A 19,866-nucleotide genomic window follows, 5' to 3' on the forward strand; every position below is an offset into this window, starting at 1 on the left:
TGGGCTCAAGCCATGGTACTGTCATCTCCTAATAGGGAACCCCTAAGGCAGCTATCAAGCCCTGAAGCTCAGTTTCCTCATCTGTGAAATGGGGATGTGAAAATAGGACCATCAGGATGTTAAGATGGAACTGTGCACTAAAACACTTGGCTCATATTAACAAGTATAAAAAGAACCTTCCCATGAACAAGACTATCTCCTGAAGGCAAGCAAGTTTTTAGGGAAAGATAGGTTATTTTTCTATAACTGGACCCTACTTATGACTCATGAAAGGTATCAAAAGAAAAATTATTTCCAAAAACCATGTGAATGGCAATGTCCAAATATTATTCCTCAAGTATCCCCCAAACTAGCACACCAGAGGGATGTCCCTGCTTAAAGAAGACTTGCATTGTCCTGATATGTCCCTGTCCCCTGCGTCTTGCGCTGGTACCTCTGCTTCTTCAAATCTTTTACTCCAAATAAGACAAAGATGCTGTGCTTCCCAGGGGCAAAATGTTTCTGTTGCTGGTGAGGAAGAGACTGGGCTCTCCAGGAAAGGGAGGAAAGGAGGACCAAGACAAGATAAATGGACAGAAACAAAAGGAGAACTTTGTCAGGTCCCATTTCAGGCTCTTCTGAAAAAACAAATCATGAAGCCCAGGGTAAGCAAATTGAACAGATAACCCTGATGAGCTGGGGGAACAAAGCGAGAATCAAAGGAAAGGGAAGAGACAAAAATCAGAGTAATTCCAAGATAAGCAGTAGAGCACGCCCTGACTACCTGTTTTCCCAAAGGATGATGGAAAGACACCAAGATGCCATACTCAAATCCAAGAACAGAGCCCCCAAAGCCCAAAAGATTCAGGGAAAAGTCACCTTGGGTTAATTCATGCAGAAACGCTGCTGTTTCCATCATCCTAGAGACAGACACTGAAAGGTGCCTATGTTTGAGTTATCTCAAAGCGTATGGAAGCAAAAGGGAAAACATTACACAAGAACCCAGGCAGGGTTTGGGCAGAGGGTGGGGAGCCCATAGCACAAGGGTGCCAAACTCTCCCAGGGCCACAGGATCAGGGCCAGAAGGGGCACGTGGACCTGGGGCCAGTACCCCACTTGGCTAGTTAGGAAATGGAGTGCAAGTGAGGCAGGGGGGGCTTGTGCAGAGTCTCAGCCAGGCAGGACCCCCACCTCAGGCTGCACCACTCTGAGGCTCATCCCATTTCTGGCAGCAGGGGCGAGGTTTCTGGTTTTAACGTGTTACCCACCCCCCCACCGGCCCTGTGGTTGAAGAGGTGGATGAGTGCTTGGACCCCTGCTTCCGCTCTTCACCTCTCTTGGGCAAATCCCCTTCCAGGAATGTTTCTTCTTAAATTTCCCCCCAGCTTCCCCTCTGATAACCATGCTCTGCTTTCCCACCACCAGAACCGCCATCCTCTGGGCTGGCTCTGCACTCCTGTCCCCTCTCCTCTGTCAGTCCCACCTGCCTTGGGACCTGTGGTCATTCGCTGCCCCCATTCATCCCAGCCTCTGGTGGCGCCGGTCCTGTCCCAGCTGGACGCTCGCTTGGTACTGGAGGTGGATGCCTGCCAGCTAAAGTGAACTCCAAGCCCCCCAGCAACAGAAACCTGAGGTCACATTGGGAGGGGAGGGGGACAGAACTCAGTCACCCCCTTTCTTTCCACCTGTGCCCAGAAGGAGGTGGTTTCTCCAGCCAACTGTCACCAACACCAGCGAGGTCTACGTGACCAGAAAGGGCTTCCATGCCTCCCCCATCGCACTAGCCCACAGCCGAGTGATGCTCAGACTGACCTTCCCCCAGGGTGGGGGCCACAGGCAGGACCTGAACCCCCAAGATCACCCACTGCGCTCCTATCCTGCTGGCTCAGGAGGGTTTTCCTAAACACAGCCTGAAATCCAGGAGATGATACCGTGGGCTCAGGCCGTGGAAATAGGACCTCCGCTCAGGTTTGTTCGTGCAAACCAAGCCGTGATATGGACCCCAACTCTCCCACCTCCAGAGGCTCAGCAGCCCAGGGGTGGGGGGAGGAGAACCTGGGAACCTGCACTTCCAGCAAGCCTGATGGGGGATTCTCACAGAGAGGGGACCCAAGGACTCCGTTATGGGGACACACCACATAAATAACGGTACAAATCATTGATGCACTGCACGCTCCAGTCAGAACACAGAGAAGCAACCCTCCAGAGACACTGTCAACAGGTTAGGCTTCCACAACCAGTCTGCTCTCACTCTGCATTTACATGCACTTGACTGAGAAGCCCCATTTCACAGCCACCAGAGCAGTGACACAACACAGGACAGACCCTGACTGTGCACCACCGTGGGGCCACTGCCTCCGTAGTCATCAAAGGCCTTGAACGAACTCTGGCCTGACATAAAATGTCATTTCCCAGGCTTCTCTGGCCAGCCTCAGTGCCAGCTCTCTGAGATCCTGACTTCAAGGCCGTACACGTGTCTGTCTGCATACAGGTTAAGACCTGGTTGCAGTCTCAGGGGGCCCTGACTCTGTCACGTGCGCCACGCTCCCTGGTCCCCGGACTCGTGCCCTCGGCAGGGAGTCTCCTGAGCTGCCTCTCTGGGCTAGCAGCCCCACCCAGGACCCCCAAGGACATGCCCCACGGTGCAATCGGTCCCCACGGTATGCTCCAGGTGAGACCCAGACTCTCCCTTCTCCAGAGCCTGGGCTGGGTCTGGCTCAGTGAGGAAGAGCTCAGGGTGTTGGTTTGAGCCGATGGGCAACAGCAGCAAGGCAGCCACATGCAGCGTGGAATGCAATTGGAGGACGGGGAGGGCTCAGACATCCACAGGACTCAAAGCCTAGGCCGGAAAACACCCATCCCAGACTTTCTGGGCCCAGAGAAGTTTGACCTGGCTTCTGAAAAGGGATGGCTCTCCTCCAGACAGGCCTCCTCTCTACACACAGCTGCCACCATCTCACACCCACGGAGTCTCTCCAGGAAGAAGGCCAATTCTCTCCCCAGGAAAGCATTCAAGGAATTTGACTTGGGAACTGGGAGGTTCTGGGGAACTCCTCCTGAAAGCACCGTTATCCCCCAGGCCTCGTCCCCGAGGACTGTACCCAGCTTTTGAGAACCCAGGTCAGGTCAGGGTAGAAGGGGAAGAGAACGCGGATGGGTGGGTCCACGAGGAAGATGAAGGTTTCAGAATCCCATGAAACATTCTGAGGCCATGGAGTCCAGAGGTTGCTTTGGGGTTCCACTCTGAGTTTTCTCATGGGCATGTTGGGGGTGATGGTTGTTTTAAGGGTTAATTGACTTCATGGGTCGAAAGCACTTTGTCATCTGAAAATAAACTGTTTCTTGAGGCCTAAGTATTCCTAAAAAGGAGGCTACAGGAGCTACCAGCTGAGTAATAACAGGAAGTGATACATGTGTAAAGACTAAAACCTGGAGCCCCACTGGGGTCATGGTGAGCAGAACAGACTGGAGTGTTGGAATGGGGGACCCTGAGGACATCTGCGTAAGGGTGCCCCCTCCCTTCTTGGCTTCAGGAGCCTGGGGAACAGGAGCTAGGAAACCCCACAGCCCTTTCTATCGATGTCATGCTTGCTGACTGGACAATGGGTACCCCTTGACAGCAAGCAGGTAGCATTACTCAAAAGTGGGTCATGATATAAGCATCACTTCTGTGCTAATACAATACAGATTCCTGGGCCCAATCCCAGATGAGCCTGTCAGATGTGTTGGGGACTGGAGCCTGAGAATTGTTAAATTGTTTATTCTTAAATTCAAGTTGTTAAATTGTTATTTTTAATAAGCTCCTCAGGCTGATTCTTAAATAAATTTAAGAAGCACAAGCACCAGAATATTGTAAAAGCTGTGAAGTAGGGAAGACATGGGTCAAATTCTAATACTACTACATAGCAGCTGTGTGGCTTTGGGCAAGTTACTTAACCTCTCTGAACTTGTTTATTCATTTGTAAAATAAGTATAAGGCACAGTCAGTGCTGCTGGGAGGGTCAGAGATACTCAAAGGCATTCATGGTCTTCGTCTAAACTATCCTAAGAGGCAGGAATAACCATGGCCCACTGAGAGTACAAGGGGCTTCCTGGAGTCCGCTCACATGTGATGGTGGCTGAACAAGGGTAATGTCCTTCACCTCAGCGGCCCATATCAGCCCCTACACTGAGACTCAAGCAAAGACAACAGGAGGGAAAGATGGGCTGAGTTCTGGATGGAGGCCAAGACCATCTGCCATCCTGAGGGGTGTGGCCTTGAGGTGGACTCTACTACTAGACAGAGCTCCAAGATGGGTATGCAGCCAAGTGGCTCTCTTGGGGTGGGGAGTGTAAAGAGAGAAGAGACAGAAGCATCCCAGACAGGTCCCGCCTGAGGATCCAAAACTTTAGGGAGGTGCAGGAGGAGCCCAGAGGAAGTACATTCCTTGGTACTAACTGTGGACAGGGCTTGAAAAACCCCTCAAAGCCTCGGTCTTTCCATCTGGAAACTGAGGTTAATTTTTAAAAAACTAAACAGTCAACTATGGGATGGCACCCAGCTGGGTGGCCTGCTCACAGCTCACGTCAATGGATGGGCGCCGCTGTTACTACCCCTGCCCTTTTAACTGGTCTCTGCCTGGCATGTCAGAACTTGGCGGCAGTTTCACTCTGTTGCCCCAGTACGAAATGTTATCTAAGACCGAGCTTTACATTCATTCCTATGTAGGCTGTTAAAGTCGTTCAACATCCTGGCGCTTGGAGTCTGGCTGAAGATTGAGGCTGGGACTTCAGGCTGGGGCGCCCGGGAATAGATTTCCCTCCTTTTTACTTACAAGGCAGGAGCGGTTGGGAATGAGGACGCCCAGCTGCCTCTGGATTCCAGCCCTGGGATCCCTAGGCTCAGAAGCGGTGTCTGAGTGACAATCAAGGACAGGGTACCCCCGCGCCCCGACATCTACGGTTTCTTGCTCTCCGCGAGCCGAGTCGCAGAGTCCCGGCTCGGCCCCCGGTCCCTCGAGGGCCGGCCCTCCGCCCTGAGTTGAGCCGCTCTCTCCGGGCCTCCCCACCCCGTGCCACTCACTCCGCGCCCAACGCCAAGTTTCCGGGAGCGCCCCGGCCCTGCGCGGACCCAGCGCCGCCCCGCCCGCTCCGCTCACCTGCTGAAGACGAGGCAGCCCAGGTGGTTGATCTCTTGGTCGGAGCGGTGACGGCTGTAGTCCTCCCACAGGTCCTTGAAGGCCGTGACCGCCAGGATGAAGAGCACGGGCGCCAGTGCCAGGCCGGGCTGAAAGGCGTTCACCGCCGGCACGAAGTTGAGCAGCGCGATGAAGACGAAGTACACGTTGGCCAGGCGATGGAACTGCTCGAACAGGTTCTTGGGCAGGAAGGACAACAGAGTGTACTTGGTGGTCTTGAGCCGGTTGTCGGCCAAGTGCTGGGCGCCCCCGCACCGACGCCGCCGCGCGCCCTTGGCCGCGCTCGCCACGGGGTCTTCGGCGCCCGGGGGCGGCAGCAGATTGGAGCGCACCGTGCGCGTCCTGACCTCCCGGCGCCGCCGCCGCCGCCGCCGCCGCCGCCGCCGCCGCCGTCCCGGGGGCCCGGGCTCCTCAGCCGCCGCCGGCTCCCACTCCATGGCCGCGTATCGCCGCGCCCGGCTACTCCGCCGCTCGCGCCCGCGCGCGCCAGCCTCCTAGGTGATCATCGCCGGCGGCCCAGCGCGGCGGCTCGGGCTCCCAGCCTGCGGGACGCACAGAGACGCGGTTAGCGGCAGCCCCGCCCAGCCCAGCCCAGCCCAGCCCAGCCCGCCCGCCCGCCGTCGGGGCCGGGCACCGCACAGAGACCACTTGTCCTCGCACCCTCCCGGGCCTTTCCGCCCCGCCGGCCCCCGGCCCCGCCCCGCGCCGCGCCCAGCGTGGGACACCAAGGAGAGCGGGAAACAAAAAGCCGAGCTGGAAACTTTAGAGCGGCTTAGTTTCGTTTCCCAGAAGCATCAGTTCGGTCCCAGCACATTGCAAAAGCGCCCCGCCACCGGAGGAGAGAGGAGGCGGCAGAGTGTGGGAGAAAAGGACCGCAGCCCCCCTAGGGTGGCGGGCTCTTCCCGAGTCCATGCAGGAGGCTGGGAGCCTCCTGGAATAAACTAGAATCACAGTTCAAATGAACCAGAGCATACCAATGCTCCGATTTTTATGTCTTATTTACCAAGGACATCTGCTCCTGGGACCCCAAGAGGATTCTTCGTTGCCTCTACACTCTTCCTTACCCTGCCCTTTCAGATTCACTTCTTGGGTGAACTAGACTTTGAACTTTCATGATCATCAATCACTGCCTTTCTTTACTTCCCTAAATAGAATTTTTTTTCTTTTTTTCCCCTTAATTGAAGGGAGGAATATTTCGCTAAGCAAAGGCAGGCTTTGGTTTGCTCTATTTCCGTCTCTTTTCCTCTCTGGTAAACCCTTAGGGCCAAAATATACCTTGTGTGCTCTGGTTCTGAAGTGGCCTCTATGACCCAGACGGTGACGGGGCGTTGAAGATGGTTGTTGGAAGGGGAAGGGGGGTGCCCAGGAGGGTGTGGCAGAAGTGTCTGTTGGTGCAAAGGGCTCCCCTCAGTATTCATAGGGAATCAGAGAGCAGTGTGTGAAGGGTGGGCAGAGACTGGGCATGGCAGAAGGTATGGGGAGCCCCAAGTGGGGACAGTAAGACTCGCCCCCAGATGTACTACAGCCAGCGGTGACAGTTCGGCCACTTTAGAAGTACAGATGCGAGAAGCAGGGATTTCTTGCCCAGGAGACCATGGCTGGGAATTTGGGTGAGAGGAGCACTTTTGGGTGCTGCCTATCTGAATCTGGGGAGCTGTTGGCCTCCTCCTCCTCCTTCAGGCCAGCCCCTCATTTCTCTTACTGCAATGGGCCACTATCAACTCCCAAGGGACCACCTCAGCAGCCTCTGCTGGCCTGAGTTCCTCCCTCAGGTGCCCGCTGACAAGTCACTTCCCTGGCTTTGCTCAAATCACTTACCTCTTCCCCATAACGCTCTCTCAGAATGGTCCTCACCTCCCATACCCTGGCTTACAACCCATCCAGCCAGGCCAGGGGCTCACATGTCTACAGGGAACCTTGCCATGGACCACAATATTTACTAGAATCCAGCTTGAGGAGGGTAGAGTGACAGGTACTAAGAAAATAATCCACGCAATCGATCAAGCCTCTTTCCTTCCACCATTCCTGGGGGTACCATATTGATGTATGGTACATCATCATACATCAAAGGCCCAAATCAGAGAAAATTTTGACTGAAGTGCCTGCATTTTCGGGAAAGAAATCAGATCTCACAGTGGACCAGTGGTCTACCAAATTGAGTGTTAACAGCCCACGAAGGACCACAATTTCTCTGGTGTCCAGGGACTAACTCATGGATCCACATTTTCCTCCATCCCCCAACCCAGCGAGGTCCCAGGGCCTGCTGGTTCCCTCCATTTCCCATCCCTACAGTATCCCCAGGGTTGCCCCAGGGCCTCTGGGTGGGTCTCCCTGCCTTCCAGTCTCCCAGCTACAGCCAGTCCCCAGGTGGCCAAAGGGGTTACTTGACTTCCTTGACTACTTCAATTCATTTCCTAACCCGGGAGCTTACAGGAGTCCCCTGCTGCTTACAAAGACAAAGGCTGGCTCCTCAGGCAAAGGTCCCTTGAGACCCTCAGGGAACAGGCATCAACTTGCTAATTTAACTCTGCCCCGCCCTCCTCCCCACCAGCCCCAAGGGAGAGGTCTCCTTACGCTTCTCAGAACAGGCCTTGTTCGTTCCCATCTATGTTCCGCTCTAAGGTTCCAAGATTCTGTGAGTCACACTGCTCCCTAAGCCTGGAACCTCTCCCCACCTGCTCTTCACCAATCCAAATTCAGTATTTCCACTAAGGCCTAGTTCATCTGTCCTCGAAGGTTTCCACACTGCATGATCCATTGAACCTCATGGAATTACTTTTATTCTGACATATGTGTAGTGGTATGTAAACCTCTCTTAGACTGTTCTGCAGGGGTTTTGGGTTTGGATGTCTTCTGTCAGCCAAACTCTCAGACTCTTAGCTGCCTGGGCCCGGACCAGGCTTGGACGGACTCCCAGGCTGGCCATCTGGACCCGAGCTCTAAGGAGGCCCTGCTGCTGACCCCCGGGCAAGTATTTTTCATTGTCCTCACTCAGCAAATACTTATTCATCACCTGCATGTGCCTGGCGTCAGTTCTAGGCACTGGGGCCACAGGGGAGAATTGTCTCACGGATCTAACATTCTAGTAGAAGAGGCAGTGATATTGTGATCTATAATAAGAAATATATATTTGGTCTTTGTCTCCATTTCTGGTTTCCGGCACAGAGCTCCTAATCCCTTGGAATTTCCTAAGTGATAAGAGCTATAAAGGTGCCTTGATATTCATAACAAACCCCTTTCAACCACACCTGGGTTTATGTTAATGAAGTGACTTTTAGAAAGCCCCTAAGGATGGGGCAGATTGCCAGGGAACCATCTAAGTGATTAGAAGGTTGGAACTTTCCACCCTGACCTCTGGGGAGGGGAGTGAGCATGGGGGTTGGATCAATTACCATTAATCAAAGGTTTTAATCACTTTTATGTAATGAAGCCTCCATAAAAACCCAAAGGACTGTGGTTGGAGAGCTTCTAGGGTGGTGATCATGTGGAGATTCTAGGAGTGTCGAGGGCTCACAAAGGGCATAGATACTCTTTGCTTTCCCCACACCTTGCCCTGTGCACCTCTTCCATCTGCCTGTTCCTGAGTTATATCCTATTATGATAAACTGGTAATCTAGTAAGTAAAATGTTTTCCTGAGTTCTGTGAACCACTCTAGCAAATCAGTTAAACTCAAGGAAGGGGGGCCTTTGGGAACCTCCAATCTATAGCCAGAATCTATAGTTGATCTATTGTCAGAAGCCCAGCTGACAAACCTGAACTTGTGATTGTCTCCTGAAGTGGGAGCAGTCTTGTGAGACTGAGCCCTTACCCTGTGGGAGATGGTGTCATAATTGAGTTGAACTGTAGGACACCAGCTGGTGAATTCCCACACACACATACTGGAATCGGTGTCCCATAACAAAGGCAGCCACTAAACAGGACACTCTGGGAACACACTAAGTCCCTGCTCTCTGGAACACTGTGTTCTCCTGTGGGAATTCCAACAAGGCGGGCACAGGAAATGGAGGGGCACGGGCAACCCGGCAGGGAGGGGTGTGCTTGGCTTACTGTAGCTAGGGCTGTCAGAGTGGGCCTCTCCTAGGCAGCCCTGAGCAGAGGCTAAGGAAACAAGCTACACAGATGTCTGGGAGAAGAAACGCCAAGTGCAGGAGAGGGTGAGGTTCCGGGCCCAGAAGATGGGCTAGGTGACTAGGGCCCCATGGTGGGCTCTTGGAGGGCCTGGAGGATCACGGTGATCATTTTGGCTTTTAGCTGAGTGAGAAGGGAAGCTGGGGGGAGGGGTTGGGTGGAGGACTCATGTGACTGGACTCAGGTTTTCAAAGATCATCGGCTGGGGCTTCCCTGGTGATGCAGTGGTTAAGAATCCGTCTGCCAATGCAGGGGACATGGGTTCGATCCCTGGTCTGGGAAGATCCCACATGCCACAGATGAGCCCGTGCGCCACAACTACTGAGCCTGCGCTCTAGAATCCCTGCGCCACAACTACTGAGCCCATGCACCACGACTACTGAAGCCCATACTCTCTAGAGCCCCTGCTCTGCAACAAGAGAAGCCACTACAATAAGAAGCCCGCACACCGCAACAAAGAGTAGCCCCCGCTCGCCGCAAGTGGATGGAGAAAACCCACCCGCAGCAACAAAGACCCAACACAGCCAAAAATAATAAATAAATAAAAATAAAATAAATTTATATAAAAAGAAACAGATCATTGGCTGTTGCGTGAATAGAATGCAGAGGAGTGAGAGCAGCAGAGGGAGGCCGTCAGAAGCTATTGCAGTGACCCTGGACAGGGGACAGTGGCTCAGGTGGGGGTAGCCATGGTGGAGGCTGGAAAGCAGCTACTCAAGCAAGCAGAATCTGCTGGTGGCCTGGGCATGGTGTCTGAAAGAAAGAAGGGAGTTGAGGATGTGTAGCTAAAAACTTGCGTTGCTGAGGCAGGAGGACAGTGTGGGGAGCGGGGGGAGGGTGCTGCAGGTGGGCACCGGGCCCAAGAGCCGAGGTGCAGGAGGCAGGGGTCCACAGGTGCACACATCCCAGCTCAACAGGGAGGCCCAGCCAGAGATGTCAGTCTGGGGTCAAAGAGCAGGATGTGGGTGGAGGACAGCGTGGCTGGGAGTGGGATTGGGGCACAGGGGCCAGCGTGCAGGGCCTCACCTGCCTTTGGAAGGGACAGGCCTCTCTGGATATGTTCCAAGGGCAACAGGAAGCCATGGACTGCCCCAAGCAAAGGCATGAGATGAAAGAATCTGATTTCCCCTTTTAAAAGATGGAAGATGGGCTTGGAGCCCAGTGGGAGCAACAAGGCAGTGGATTAAATAGGAGGTGTCTTAGACCCAGGCAATGGATAGACAGTAGAAAAATTGGCAGTATGTCTTCCAGGTACAATATGTCCCTTACATACACACCTTCAGTTGCAAACTTTCAAAGGTGTGAATGTGTGTTCGCATGTCCAATCATGTAAGTTAGTTCATGTGTCTGGCGTACACTGGTTTTTCCACCACTTTATGCTGGAGGTAGAGAAATATTGCTTGGAGAAGGACGTCCCATTCAACATTCTTTTGCTGCTTGACAACGCTCTGGGCCACCCCCCATTCATGGACGACTTTCATCCCAATGTCAAAGTAGTGCATGTGCCATCAAATACTGCGTCGCTGATCCAGCCTATGCACCAGGGACTTACAGCGACTTTCAAGAAATATTATTTATGTCACACTTTTCATCAGGCAGTAAAGGTGAGTGACGAATCAGGAACAACCTTGTGACAATTTTGGAAGGGCTATAAGGCCATACATGTATAAGGCCATAAAAAACATTGACTTTGCTTGGCGTGAGGTTATGGCCGTCACCATGAATGGGGTTTGGAAGAACTTTGCCTGCAATTTGTTCATGATTTTCGTGGATTTGAGAAAGTGGATGAGGAGTCCAAAGAGGTCTTCAGTAACTTAGTGACCCTCAGTGAGAAGCTGGAGCTAGGTCTGCAAGAGGACGACTTCATTGAACTCCTTGCTGTGCAACATGAGGAGCTTACTAATGAAGACCTGATGGAATTGGGGGCCCAGAGAAAGGGCACAGAGAAACAAGAGGAAGAAGAAGTAACTGAAGAACCGAAGAGATTCACGACACAGGAAATGGCAAGGGGATTTTCCTTATTTGAGGAGGCACTGCTAGTTTTTGAGGCACAGGACCCGAATGTAGAAGAGTACACGAAGGTTGCAGCAGCTGTTCAGAATGCCATCCAGTGCTACCATGTAATCTATGACGAGAAAAAAAGAGCTACTACCCAGACATCACTTTTTCAAGAGGGTAGATAGAATTGAATCCAGCAAGCAACCAGAACCTGTGGCATCAGTGTCAGGTGTGAGTGAAATTGCAGCTGGCCCTCCATCTCCTATTGCTGACGATCCTTCAGCTCTACCATCTCCCACCTCCTCTCCCTCCTCCAGTCAGTAACTCTTCTTGCCTGTTCACTCGATGCCAGCCCCTGTATGCCTTCTGTTGTACTGTACTACTGTACTTTTCAAGGTACTATACTGTAAGATTAAAAATGTTTTCTTTATTTTTTGTGTTTGTTTGTTTTTTATGTATTATTTGTGTGAAAAGTATTATAACCTATTACAGTACAGTACTATATAGCCGATTGTGTTAGCTGGGTACCTAGGCTAACTTCGTTGGACTTAATGAACAAATTGGACTTAGGAACATGTTCTTGGAATGGAACGCGTTTGTTTGTAGGGGACTTGCTGTAGAGTTAATTGATTGGCCAACAGGTTGGATGTTTGGATGAGGAAATGAGGTGAATCAAGAGTAACACTTAAGAGTTTAGTTAATAACTTGGGGATGAAGGGGAGCAGAGTATGCCACCCTTTGGCACATTGATTAGTTTGAATTAAAGTTACTTGAGAGGGCTTCCCTGGTGGCACAGTGGTTGAGAGTCCGCCTGCCGATGCAGGGGATGCGGGTTCGTGCCCCGGTCCGGGAAGATCCCACATGCCACGAAGCAGCTGGGCCCGTGCGCCATGGCCGCTGAACCTGCACGTCCGGAGCCCGTGCCCCGCAACAGGAGAGGCCACAACAGTGAGAGGCCTGCATATCGCACACACACAAAAAAAGTTACTTGAGAAACAGCCAGTGCAAGAACGACACTTTGACCCTCCTTTGTCCCCCTGAAATCAGGAAATAAATATCCCATGTGAAGATGCCCTCTCTGTAACAGGAGGGTAGAAAGCATACTTATCACCAGAAATAGGGAATTTAGGGGAGTTCCCTAGTGGTCTAGTGGTTAGGATTCCGGGCTTTCACAGCCATGGCCTGGGTTCCATCCACGGTTGAGGAGCTGAGATCCCACAAGCCGCACAGTGCTGCCAAAAAAAAGAAAGAAAGAAAGAAGGAATTTTAGGACTGAGAAGGCTATATACACAAACCTTTTTACTTCTTCACCGTTTACTCCCTGAGCCCAAACCCCTTTGTCTCATCAATTCTTCACAAATGCATTGTTTCTTTGTCTAAAAGGTCTAAAAGCTGCCTGCTTTTGTTGCTTCTTTGAGTCTCTTTTTTTATGTACAAAAATTAAATGTGTTTTTCTTCTATTAATTTGTCTTATGTCAGTTTAACTATTAGACCAGCCACAGAACCTAGGAGGAAAGAAGGAAAAGTTTTTCCACCCCTAAAGGGAAGAACAAGTTTGGGGAAGAAAACACAAAGGTAGCATACGCCATGCTAAGTGTGAGGTGCCTGTTGGACATCAAACAGATGCCCAGTAGGCAGTGAGATAGTGAGGTCTCAACATCACAGGAGAGGCCAGCACCAGAGATACAGATCTGGGCAACATCAAAAGAGACCTGTAATTTAGAGCTATGTGATGAGAAGCTGGTACCTACAGACAGAGCGTAAATAGAGTGTATAGCAGAGACCCTGGTGTGACGTTCTCACTGAACAACGTAGAGGATCAGACGAGGCAGTCCTGAAAACTGTGTCCAGCTTTCATGTACTGAGAATCAGCCCCTTTGATGGTGTGATGCTTGCTTAATTAATACTTCTGGACTAAGTGACAATCACATTCTCAACGTTTTAAACTAACAACATTTGTTTAATATTTACTCTGTGACTACCCCTAATTTTTAAAAAAAGGGATAAGAGAGTTTGAAATGTGAAATGTATCAAAGCAGGCACAGATGCTGGCCATTTATTAACAAGGCACAGATGCTGGCATTAATAATGTGATTTTAAATAAATGTTAATTAATTAACATTTATTTTAAAATTATCAAAGTATAGAGCTGTGGAATATTAGGTTAGATTAATTGGTTAATGATCCATGGTAATGCCCCAAATCCCAGAAATGCTAAATTCACCGAGACTCAAGTAAACATTTCTATTTTAGAATGCTTGCCTGTGCACAGTTTGTTCTCCTTTTCTCCAAACTAAATTTCTTGTGAAAGACAGATGAATTTTTTTTTTAAGATAAATGTATAGTTGTGCTGGGAAACTGGGGAAAGTATCTTCAGAAGATAGAAAGGGATGCCTAGAGGTATAAAGCAGGTGAAAGTGGGTTGGTGAGGAAGTCTAATAAATATAAGGGAATGCATTATATAGTCAAGTAGGCAAGGACGCTTTTTAAAAAGTGTTTTCCAAATATACCCCCTGGAAAAGTCCCAAATCTGAAGAGAAGGTCTGGGAGCACGAGCCGTGCTGGGGCATCTGGGGAGGAAAGGAGATCCATCATTCTTGCATTATAAGAACCAGGCTGCTGCTCTAGACCCCAGGCCCGTTATTTCTACTAGTTGCCCTCACTGCCTGATGCACATGAGGGACCCCTGGTGAGCTTCAAAATCACACCAACACCCAAGTCTCGCTCCAGACCAGTTATATGTGGGTGATTCTACATGCAGGTGGGTTTAGACTCTGGTCTACATCTGCAGTTGTTGAGTATGAACTTATTAAACAGTCAAGAGTCACCGGGTTCTTGAGCAGAACTAGTAACATGAGAGAAAGAAAACAACTCCACACAAGTAAGTTTGTCCTCTCTGAGAGAATACAGAGCCAGCACAGAACACAGAATAACATTAAAAATCATTATTATCCTTAAAAAAGATCCCAAAGTCCAGCCCATGTATAGAATTGCCACGGGAAAGAAGCAAATGAGAAACAATAAATTAAAAATAGTAAAAACTTTGGAGCAAAGGCAGGGCTGGTTACATAGTTTTTAAAAACATAATACACAATGTGAATGTACTTGCTGTCACTGAACTGTACAACATAAGTGGCTAAGATGGCAAATGTTATATTTATGTATATTTTATCATAATTAAAAAAATAATAGAGGGGGAAAATTAGTAATCTGGATGGTAAACTGAGGAAATCTTTTAGAATGCAGGGCATAAAGATGAAGAAATGAAAACTGCAGAGAAGAGGCTAGAAATGTGGAGGATGGATCCAGAAAATTCCCTCCCAGATGCCTGTGCTAATGGCTGACAAGGTAAATTGGACCAACGCTTCAGAGGACATCTAGAAAAAATGGACAAAACATTAATAGAAAATCTGTATGGAAGCATCAGAGAGAGAACTAAAAGCAAAGGTAATGAGGCCAGGACCCAGAAGGAGGAGGACATCAGAGAGCAGAGTCCAGCGTCTGGGACAGGACTCTGCAAGCCCGTCTCCCTAGCAGCCTGGCTTGTCCCCTCCCTGCTGTGACTCACTCCTGATGTGCTGTTTGTGGGCGCTCTTCTGCAACTCAAGACCTAGCTCCACCAGGCCAGGCTTGGGGGCTGCCTGGTCACTGCTGCCACGCGTCCTGGTGCCAGGAGAGTGCCTCACAGGGCTGCCTCTGGAACGTACTCAGCAGATAAACATTTACCTTCCCCATGTGATGGAAAAACTGCAACACTCTTCCATGGGAGGCAGATTTTGAATACAGATTTGTATATTAGTCAAATTGATATTCAACTGTCCTGGCAATTAAATGCATTGCCAGACATTCAAAAGTTCAGAGAGGCAACCATTCATGCTTGTTTTCTGAACGAAAAAAAAAAAAGTAGCTTACTATTTGTGGTAGTATATCTATAAAATGAACATAATCTGCCTTTATATATTAGTGTTATTTTTCTACTTTCTACAATTAGAAAATATAAACTAGAATAAGTGACTCAGGAATAAGAAAACTTTTATTTTTATGGAAGTATAGTTGATTTACAATGTTGTATTAGTTTCAGATTCCTTTCCCTTATAGGTTATTACAAAATGTTGAGTATGGTTCCCTGTATACAGTAGATCCTTGTTGGTTACCTATTTTATATATAGTAGTGTGCATATGTTAATCCAAGATTCCTAATTTATCCCTCCCCCCTTCCACTTTGGTAACCATAAGTTTGTTTTTTATGTCTGTGAGTCTGTTTCTGTTTTGTAAATAAGTTCATCTGTATCATTTTTCTTCATTCCACACATATAATATTTGTCTTTCTCTGTCTGGCTTATTTCACTTAGTATGATAGTCTCTAGATCCATCCTTGTTGCTGCAAATGGCATTATTTCATTCTTTTTTATGGCTGAGTAATATTCCATTGTGTGTGTGTGTGTGTGTGTGTGTGTGTGTATACACACACACACACAGCATATCTTGTTTATCCATTCATCTGTCTATGGACATTTAGGTTGTTTCCAAGTCTTGACTATTGTAAATAGTGCTACTATGAACATTGGGATGCATGTATCTTTTCAAATTAGAGTTTTCTCCGAATATATGCCCAGAAGTGGGATCCCTGGATCATATTGTAACTCTTATTTTTAGTTTTTTAAGGAACCTTCTTACCGCTCTTCATAGTGGCTGCACCAATTTACATTCCCACCAACAGTGTAAGAGGGTTCCTTTTTTTTTTTAATTAATTTATTTATTTTTGGCTGTGTTGGGTCTTTGTTGCTGCGCGCAGGCTTTCTCCAGTTACGCCGAGCAGGGGGTACTCTTCGTTGCAGTGTGCAGGCTTCTCATTGCGGTGGCTTCTCTTGCTGTGGAGCACGGGCTCTAGGTGTGTGGGCTTCAGTAGTTGTGGCTTGCAGGCTCAGTAGTTGTGGCTCACAGGCTCTGGAGTGCAGGCTCAGTAGTCATGGTGCACGGGCTTAGTTGCTCCAGGGCATGTGGGATCTTCCCGGACTAGGGCTCGAACCCTTTGTCCCCTGCATTGGCAGACAGATTCTTAACCACTGCACCACCAGGGAAGCCCAGAGTGTTCCTTTTTCTCCACACTCTCTACAGCACTTATTATTTGTAGATTTTTTAATGATGGCATTCTGACTGGTGTGAGGTGATACCTCATTGTAGTTTTGATTGGCATTTCTCTAATAACTAGCAATGTTGAACATCTTTTCATGTGCCTGTTGGCCATCCATATGTCTTCTTTGGAGAAATGTTTTTGTAGATCTTCTGCCTAATTTTTTATTGGGTTTTTTTGTTTGTTTTTTGATATTGAACTGTATGAGCTGTTTGTATATTTTGGAAATTAATCTTTTGTCAGTTGCATGGTTTGCTAAGAAAACATTTTGAATAGATTAACCAGCCCCAGAAGATCTTGAAAGTGTCCTCAGAAATCCATCCTCCAAAAGCACCCAATGGAGAACATTTGACAGACAAATTCTGCTGAAACTTCAAATAGTTTAGTTTTAAATTGTATTCATAATATAGTATAGAAAGATATTGAGACCCTCTCAATTTGTTCTACAAGGCTAGCAAAACCCCCATTAAAATCAGAACGTGTAATTGTGAAGGAACCGTCTATAGTTTATTTATAGTTTATTACCCTATAGTAATATGTATAGGTATAAATATTGGAAAAGAAAAAGGCACAGTTTATCACTCTTTGCAACATCATGGCTTGTATGCAAGGAAGTGGTTAGTAATATGTCCAATGGCAAGATAAAGATATACAATCAGTAGGTTTCTCATATACAACCAAAAGCCAATTGGAAAATATAATGAATCAACCAACGGGCCTCATTTTTAGAATAAATATAAAATACCTAATGAAAAGCAATTAAAAATCTGTTTGGGCTGTATGCAAATAAACATGACAAACCCTGACAATAGCAGCAGTAATGTCTAACCTTTGGGGAGCAGGTAACACCTTATCGGCATGTGCTGATCACTTTATAGCCTTTATCTCCATCATCCTGCCCTGAGGCAGAAGGATTTTTATCCCAGTGTTAGAGATGAGGAACATGTGAACACGTGGCTGGTGACATGACATTTTACTGAGGTGATAAAGGAAGATCTAAATAGATAGAAGTATGCCGTGTCCCTGGGTGCACCTCTCAAATTAACCTGTTGATTTTGTGCATTTTCCAAACTAATTGCAACTGGATTTTTTTTTCAACTTGACAAATTGAATATAAGTAACTGAAGAATAAATGAAGATAAATATGAAAAAAATTTGGAGATAAGAAATTAATAACATACTGCATTAACAAAAATTAAGAAGCCAAACAATACTTAAGGCTTTTGAGAATGTGGACTAGATGGAACTTTTTTTTTTTACTCAGTAATTTTAAAAATTTAAGTATAGTTAATTTACAATGTTGTGTTAGTTTCAAGTGTACAACAAAGTGATTCAGTTATATATATGTATATACATATTCTTTTTCAGATTTTTTTCCATTTATAGTTATTACAAGATATTGAATATAGTTCTCTGTGCTATACAGTAGGTCCTTGTTTTTTATCCATTTTATATGTAATAGTTTGCATCTGCTAATACCAAACTTCTAATTTATCTCCCCTCGTCTTCAACTATTCCCTTTAGTAACCATAAGTTTGTTTCCTCTGTGAGTCTATTTCTGTTTTGTAAATAAGTTCATTTCTATCTTCTTTTAGATTCCACATATAAGTGATATCATATGGTATTTGTCTTTCTCTGTTTGACTTACTTTACTTAGTATGATAATCTCTAGGTCCATCCATGTTGCTGCAAATGGCATTATTTCATTCCTTTTTATGACTGAGTAATATTCCATTGTATATATGACCACATCTCCTTTATCCATTCATCTGTTGATGGACGTTTAGGTTGCTTCCATGTACTGGCTATTGTAAATAGTGCTGCAATGAACACTGGGGTGCATGTATCTTTTTGAATTATGGTTTTCTCTGGGTATATGCCCAGGAGTGGGATTGCTGGATCATATGGTAGTTCTATTTTTAGTTTTTTAAGGAACCTCCACACTGTTCTCCATAGTGGCTGTACCAATTTACATTACCACCAACAGTGTAGGGGGGTTCCCTTTTCTCCACACCCTCTCTAGAAGAAACTTTTAAACTTCATCAGTGGAAGTATGAATTGGTGTACTCACTTCAGTTAGTGTTTTGGTGTTTCATCTGAAAGTTGAACATTCAAATTCCTTAAATCTTAGCACCCCCATCTCTAAGAATCAGCCCAAAGAAACGTTGCCCATGAACACTTCCATTGTAAATGGTGTGTTTGTTCACAATTGGAGCGACTTGTTCCACCACTGCCTGTGGACAGTAATACAGTCACAAAGTGAAAAATGTGTGGGGCTATGAAAATGAATAAATTGCAGGTACATGCAACAAAGTGGAGAAATCTTGGAAGCCTAATGTTCAGTGAAATAATAAGTCCTAGAAGATTACATACAGAACAACACTGTTCTTACACAGCACAAATATGAGTAATACTGAGCTAAATATTATTCAGCACATTTTATATGTGATAAACTAATTTCTTAGAAAACGAAACTAGTGCTTACCATGCAATTCAGCAATTGCCCTCTTAGGCATTTATCCCCAATAAATTAAAACTTACATTCACACAAAACCTGTACACAAATGTTCACAGCAACAACTTTATTCATAATATCTAGAAACTAGAAACAAACCAAATGCCTGTAACAGGTAAATGGATAAACAAATAATGGTACATGCATTTCATGGAATTAACCACTCAGCAAAAAAATAAATGAGCTATTGATGCACACAATAGCTTGGATGGATCTCAAGAGAATTATGCTTAGTGAAAAAAAGGGCCACCCTCAAAAGGTTACATACTAGAGTTTGGGCCTTTTGAGTAGGATCTCCCCGTTCTCCTTGCTGAGCCTTGCAATAAATTTTTCTCTGCTAAACAAACAAACAAAAAAACCCAAACAAACAAACAAACAAAAAAAAAGCATTACATACTGTGTGATTCCATTCCATTCTTGAGATGATGAAATACTAGAGATGGAGAAGTATTGTGGTTGCCAGTGGTTTGGGAGGAGAAAAGAAGGGAAGTGGCTGTGGCTATAAAAGGGTATCCCTAGGGGTCCTTGTGATGGACCTGTTCTGCATCTTGACTGTAGCAGTGATAAGATGAATCTACACATGAAACAAAATTGCATAGAACTAAACACATGCACATACATACACACACATGAGTGCACGTAAAACATGATTGCATGGTGAAATTTGAATAAAGTTAATAAATTTTATTTATGTTAATTTTCTGGTTGTGATGTTGTACCATAATTATACAAGATGTTAACACTGAAGAACATTCAGTGAAGAGTGTAGTGGAGCTCCGTGTATTATTTCTTACAATTGCATATGAATCTACAATTATCTCAAAATAAAACTTTTTGAAAATGCAGACATTAAAAAAAAAACAGGGTGAAATGTTAAATAGCAAAGGGAGGAGGAAGGGGGCTGTGATGAGGACAGGACACACTAGTAGATGTA

General features: G+C 47.0%; 1 protein-coding gene across 5 annotated transcripts in view; it reads right to left on the reverse strand.

Annotated features, from left to right (window-relative positions):
- Positions 1–5,703, reverse strand: part of ATP10A (ATPase phospholipid transporting 10A (putative)) — a 181,802-nt gene extending 176,099 nt beyond the window's left edge. For all 5 annotated transcript variants that reach the window (XR_014015259.1, XM_081227118.1, XM_081227120.1 and 2 more), the window contains exon 1: positions 5,118–5,703. Coding sequence is in view for 4 of the 5 variants with exons in the window: in XM_081227118.1 (XP_081083244.1) it covers positions 5,118–5,593 (476 nt within the window). In the remaining variant the exon portion in view is untranslated. The remainder of the gene's footprint in view (positions 1–5,117) is intronic.
- Between the last annotated feature and the right edge of the window lie 14,163 nt (positions 5,704–19,866).

This window comes from Mesoplodon bidens (genome assembly GCF_964165515.1).
Source record: "Mesoplodon bidens genome assembly, chromosome: 3".
NCBI classification, from domain to species: Eukaryota; Metazoa; Chordata; class Mammalia; order Artiodactyla; family Ziphiidae; genus Mesoplodon; species Mesoplodon bidens.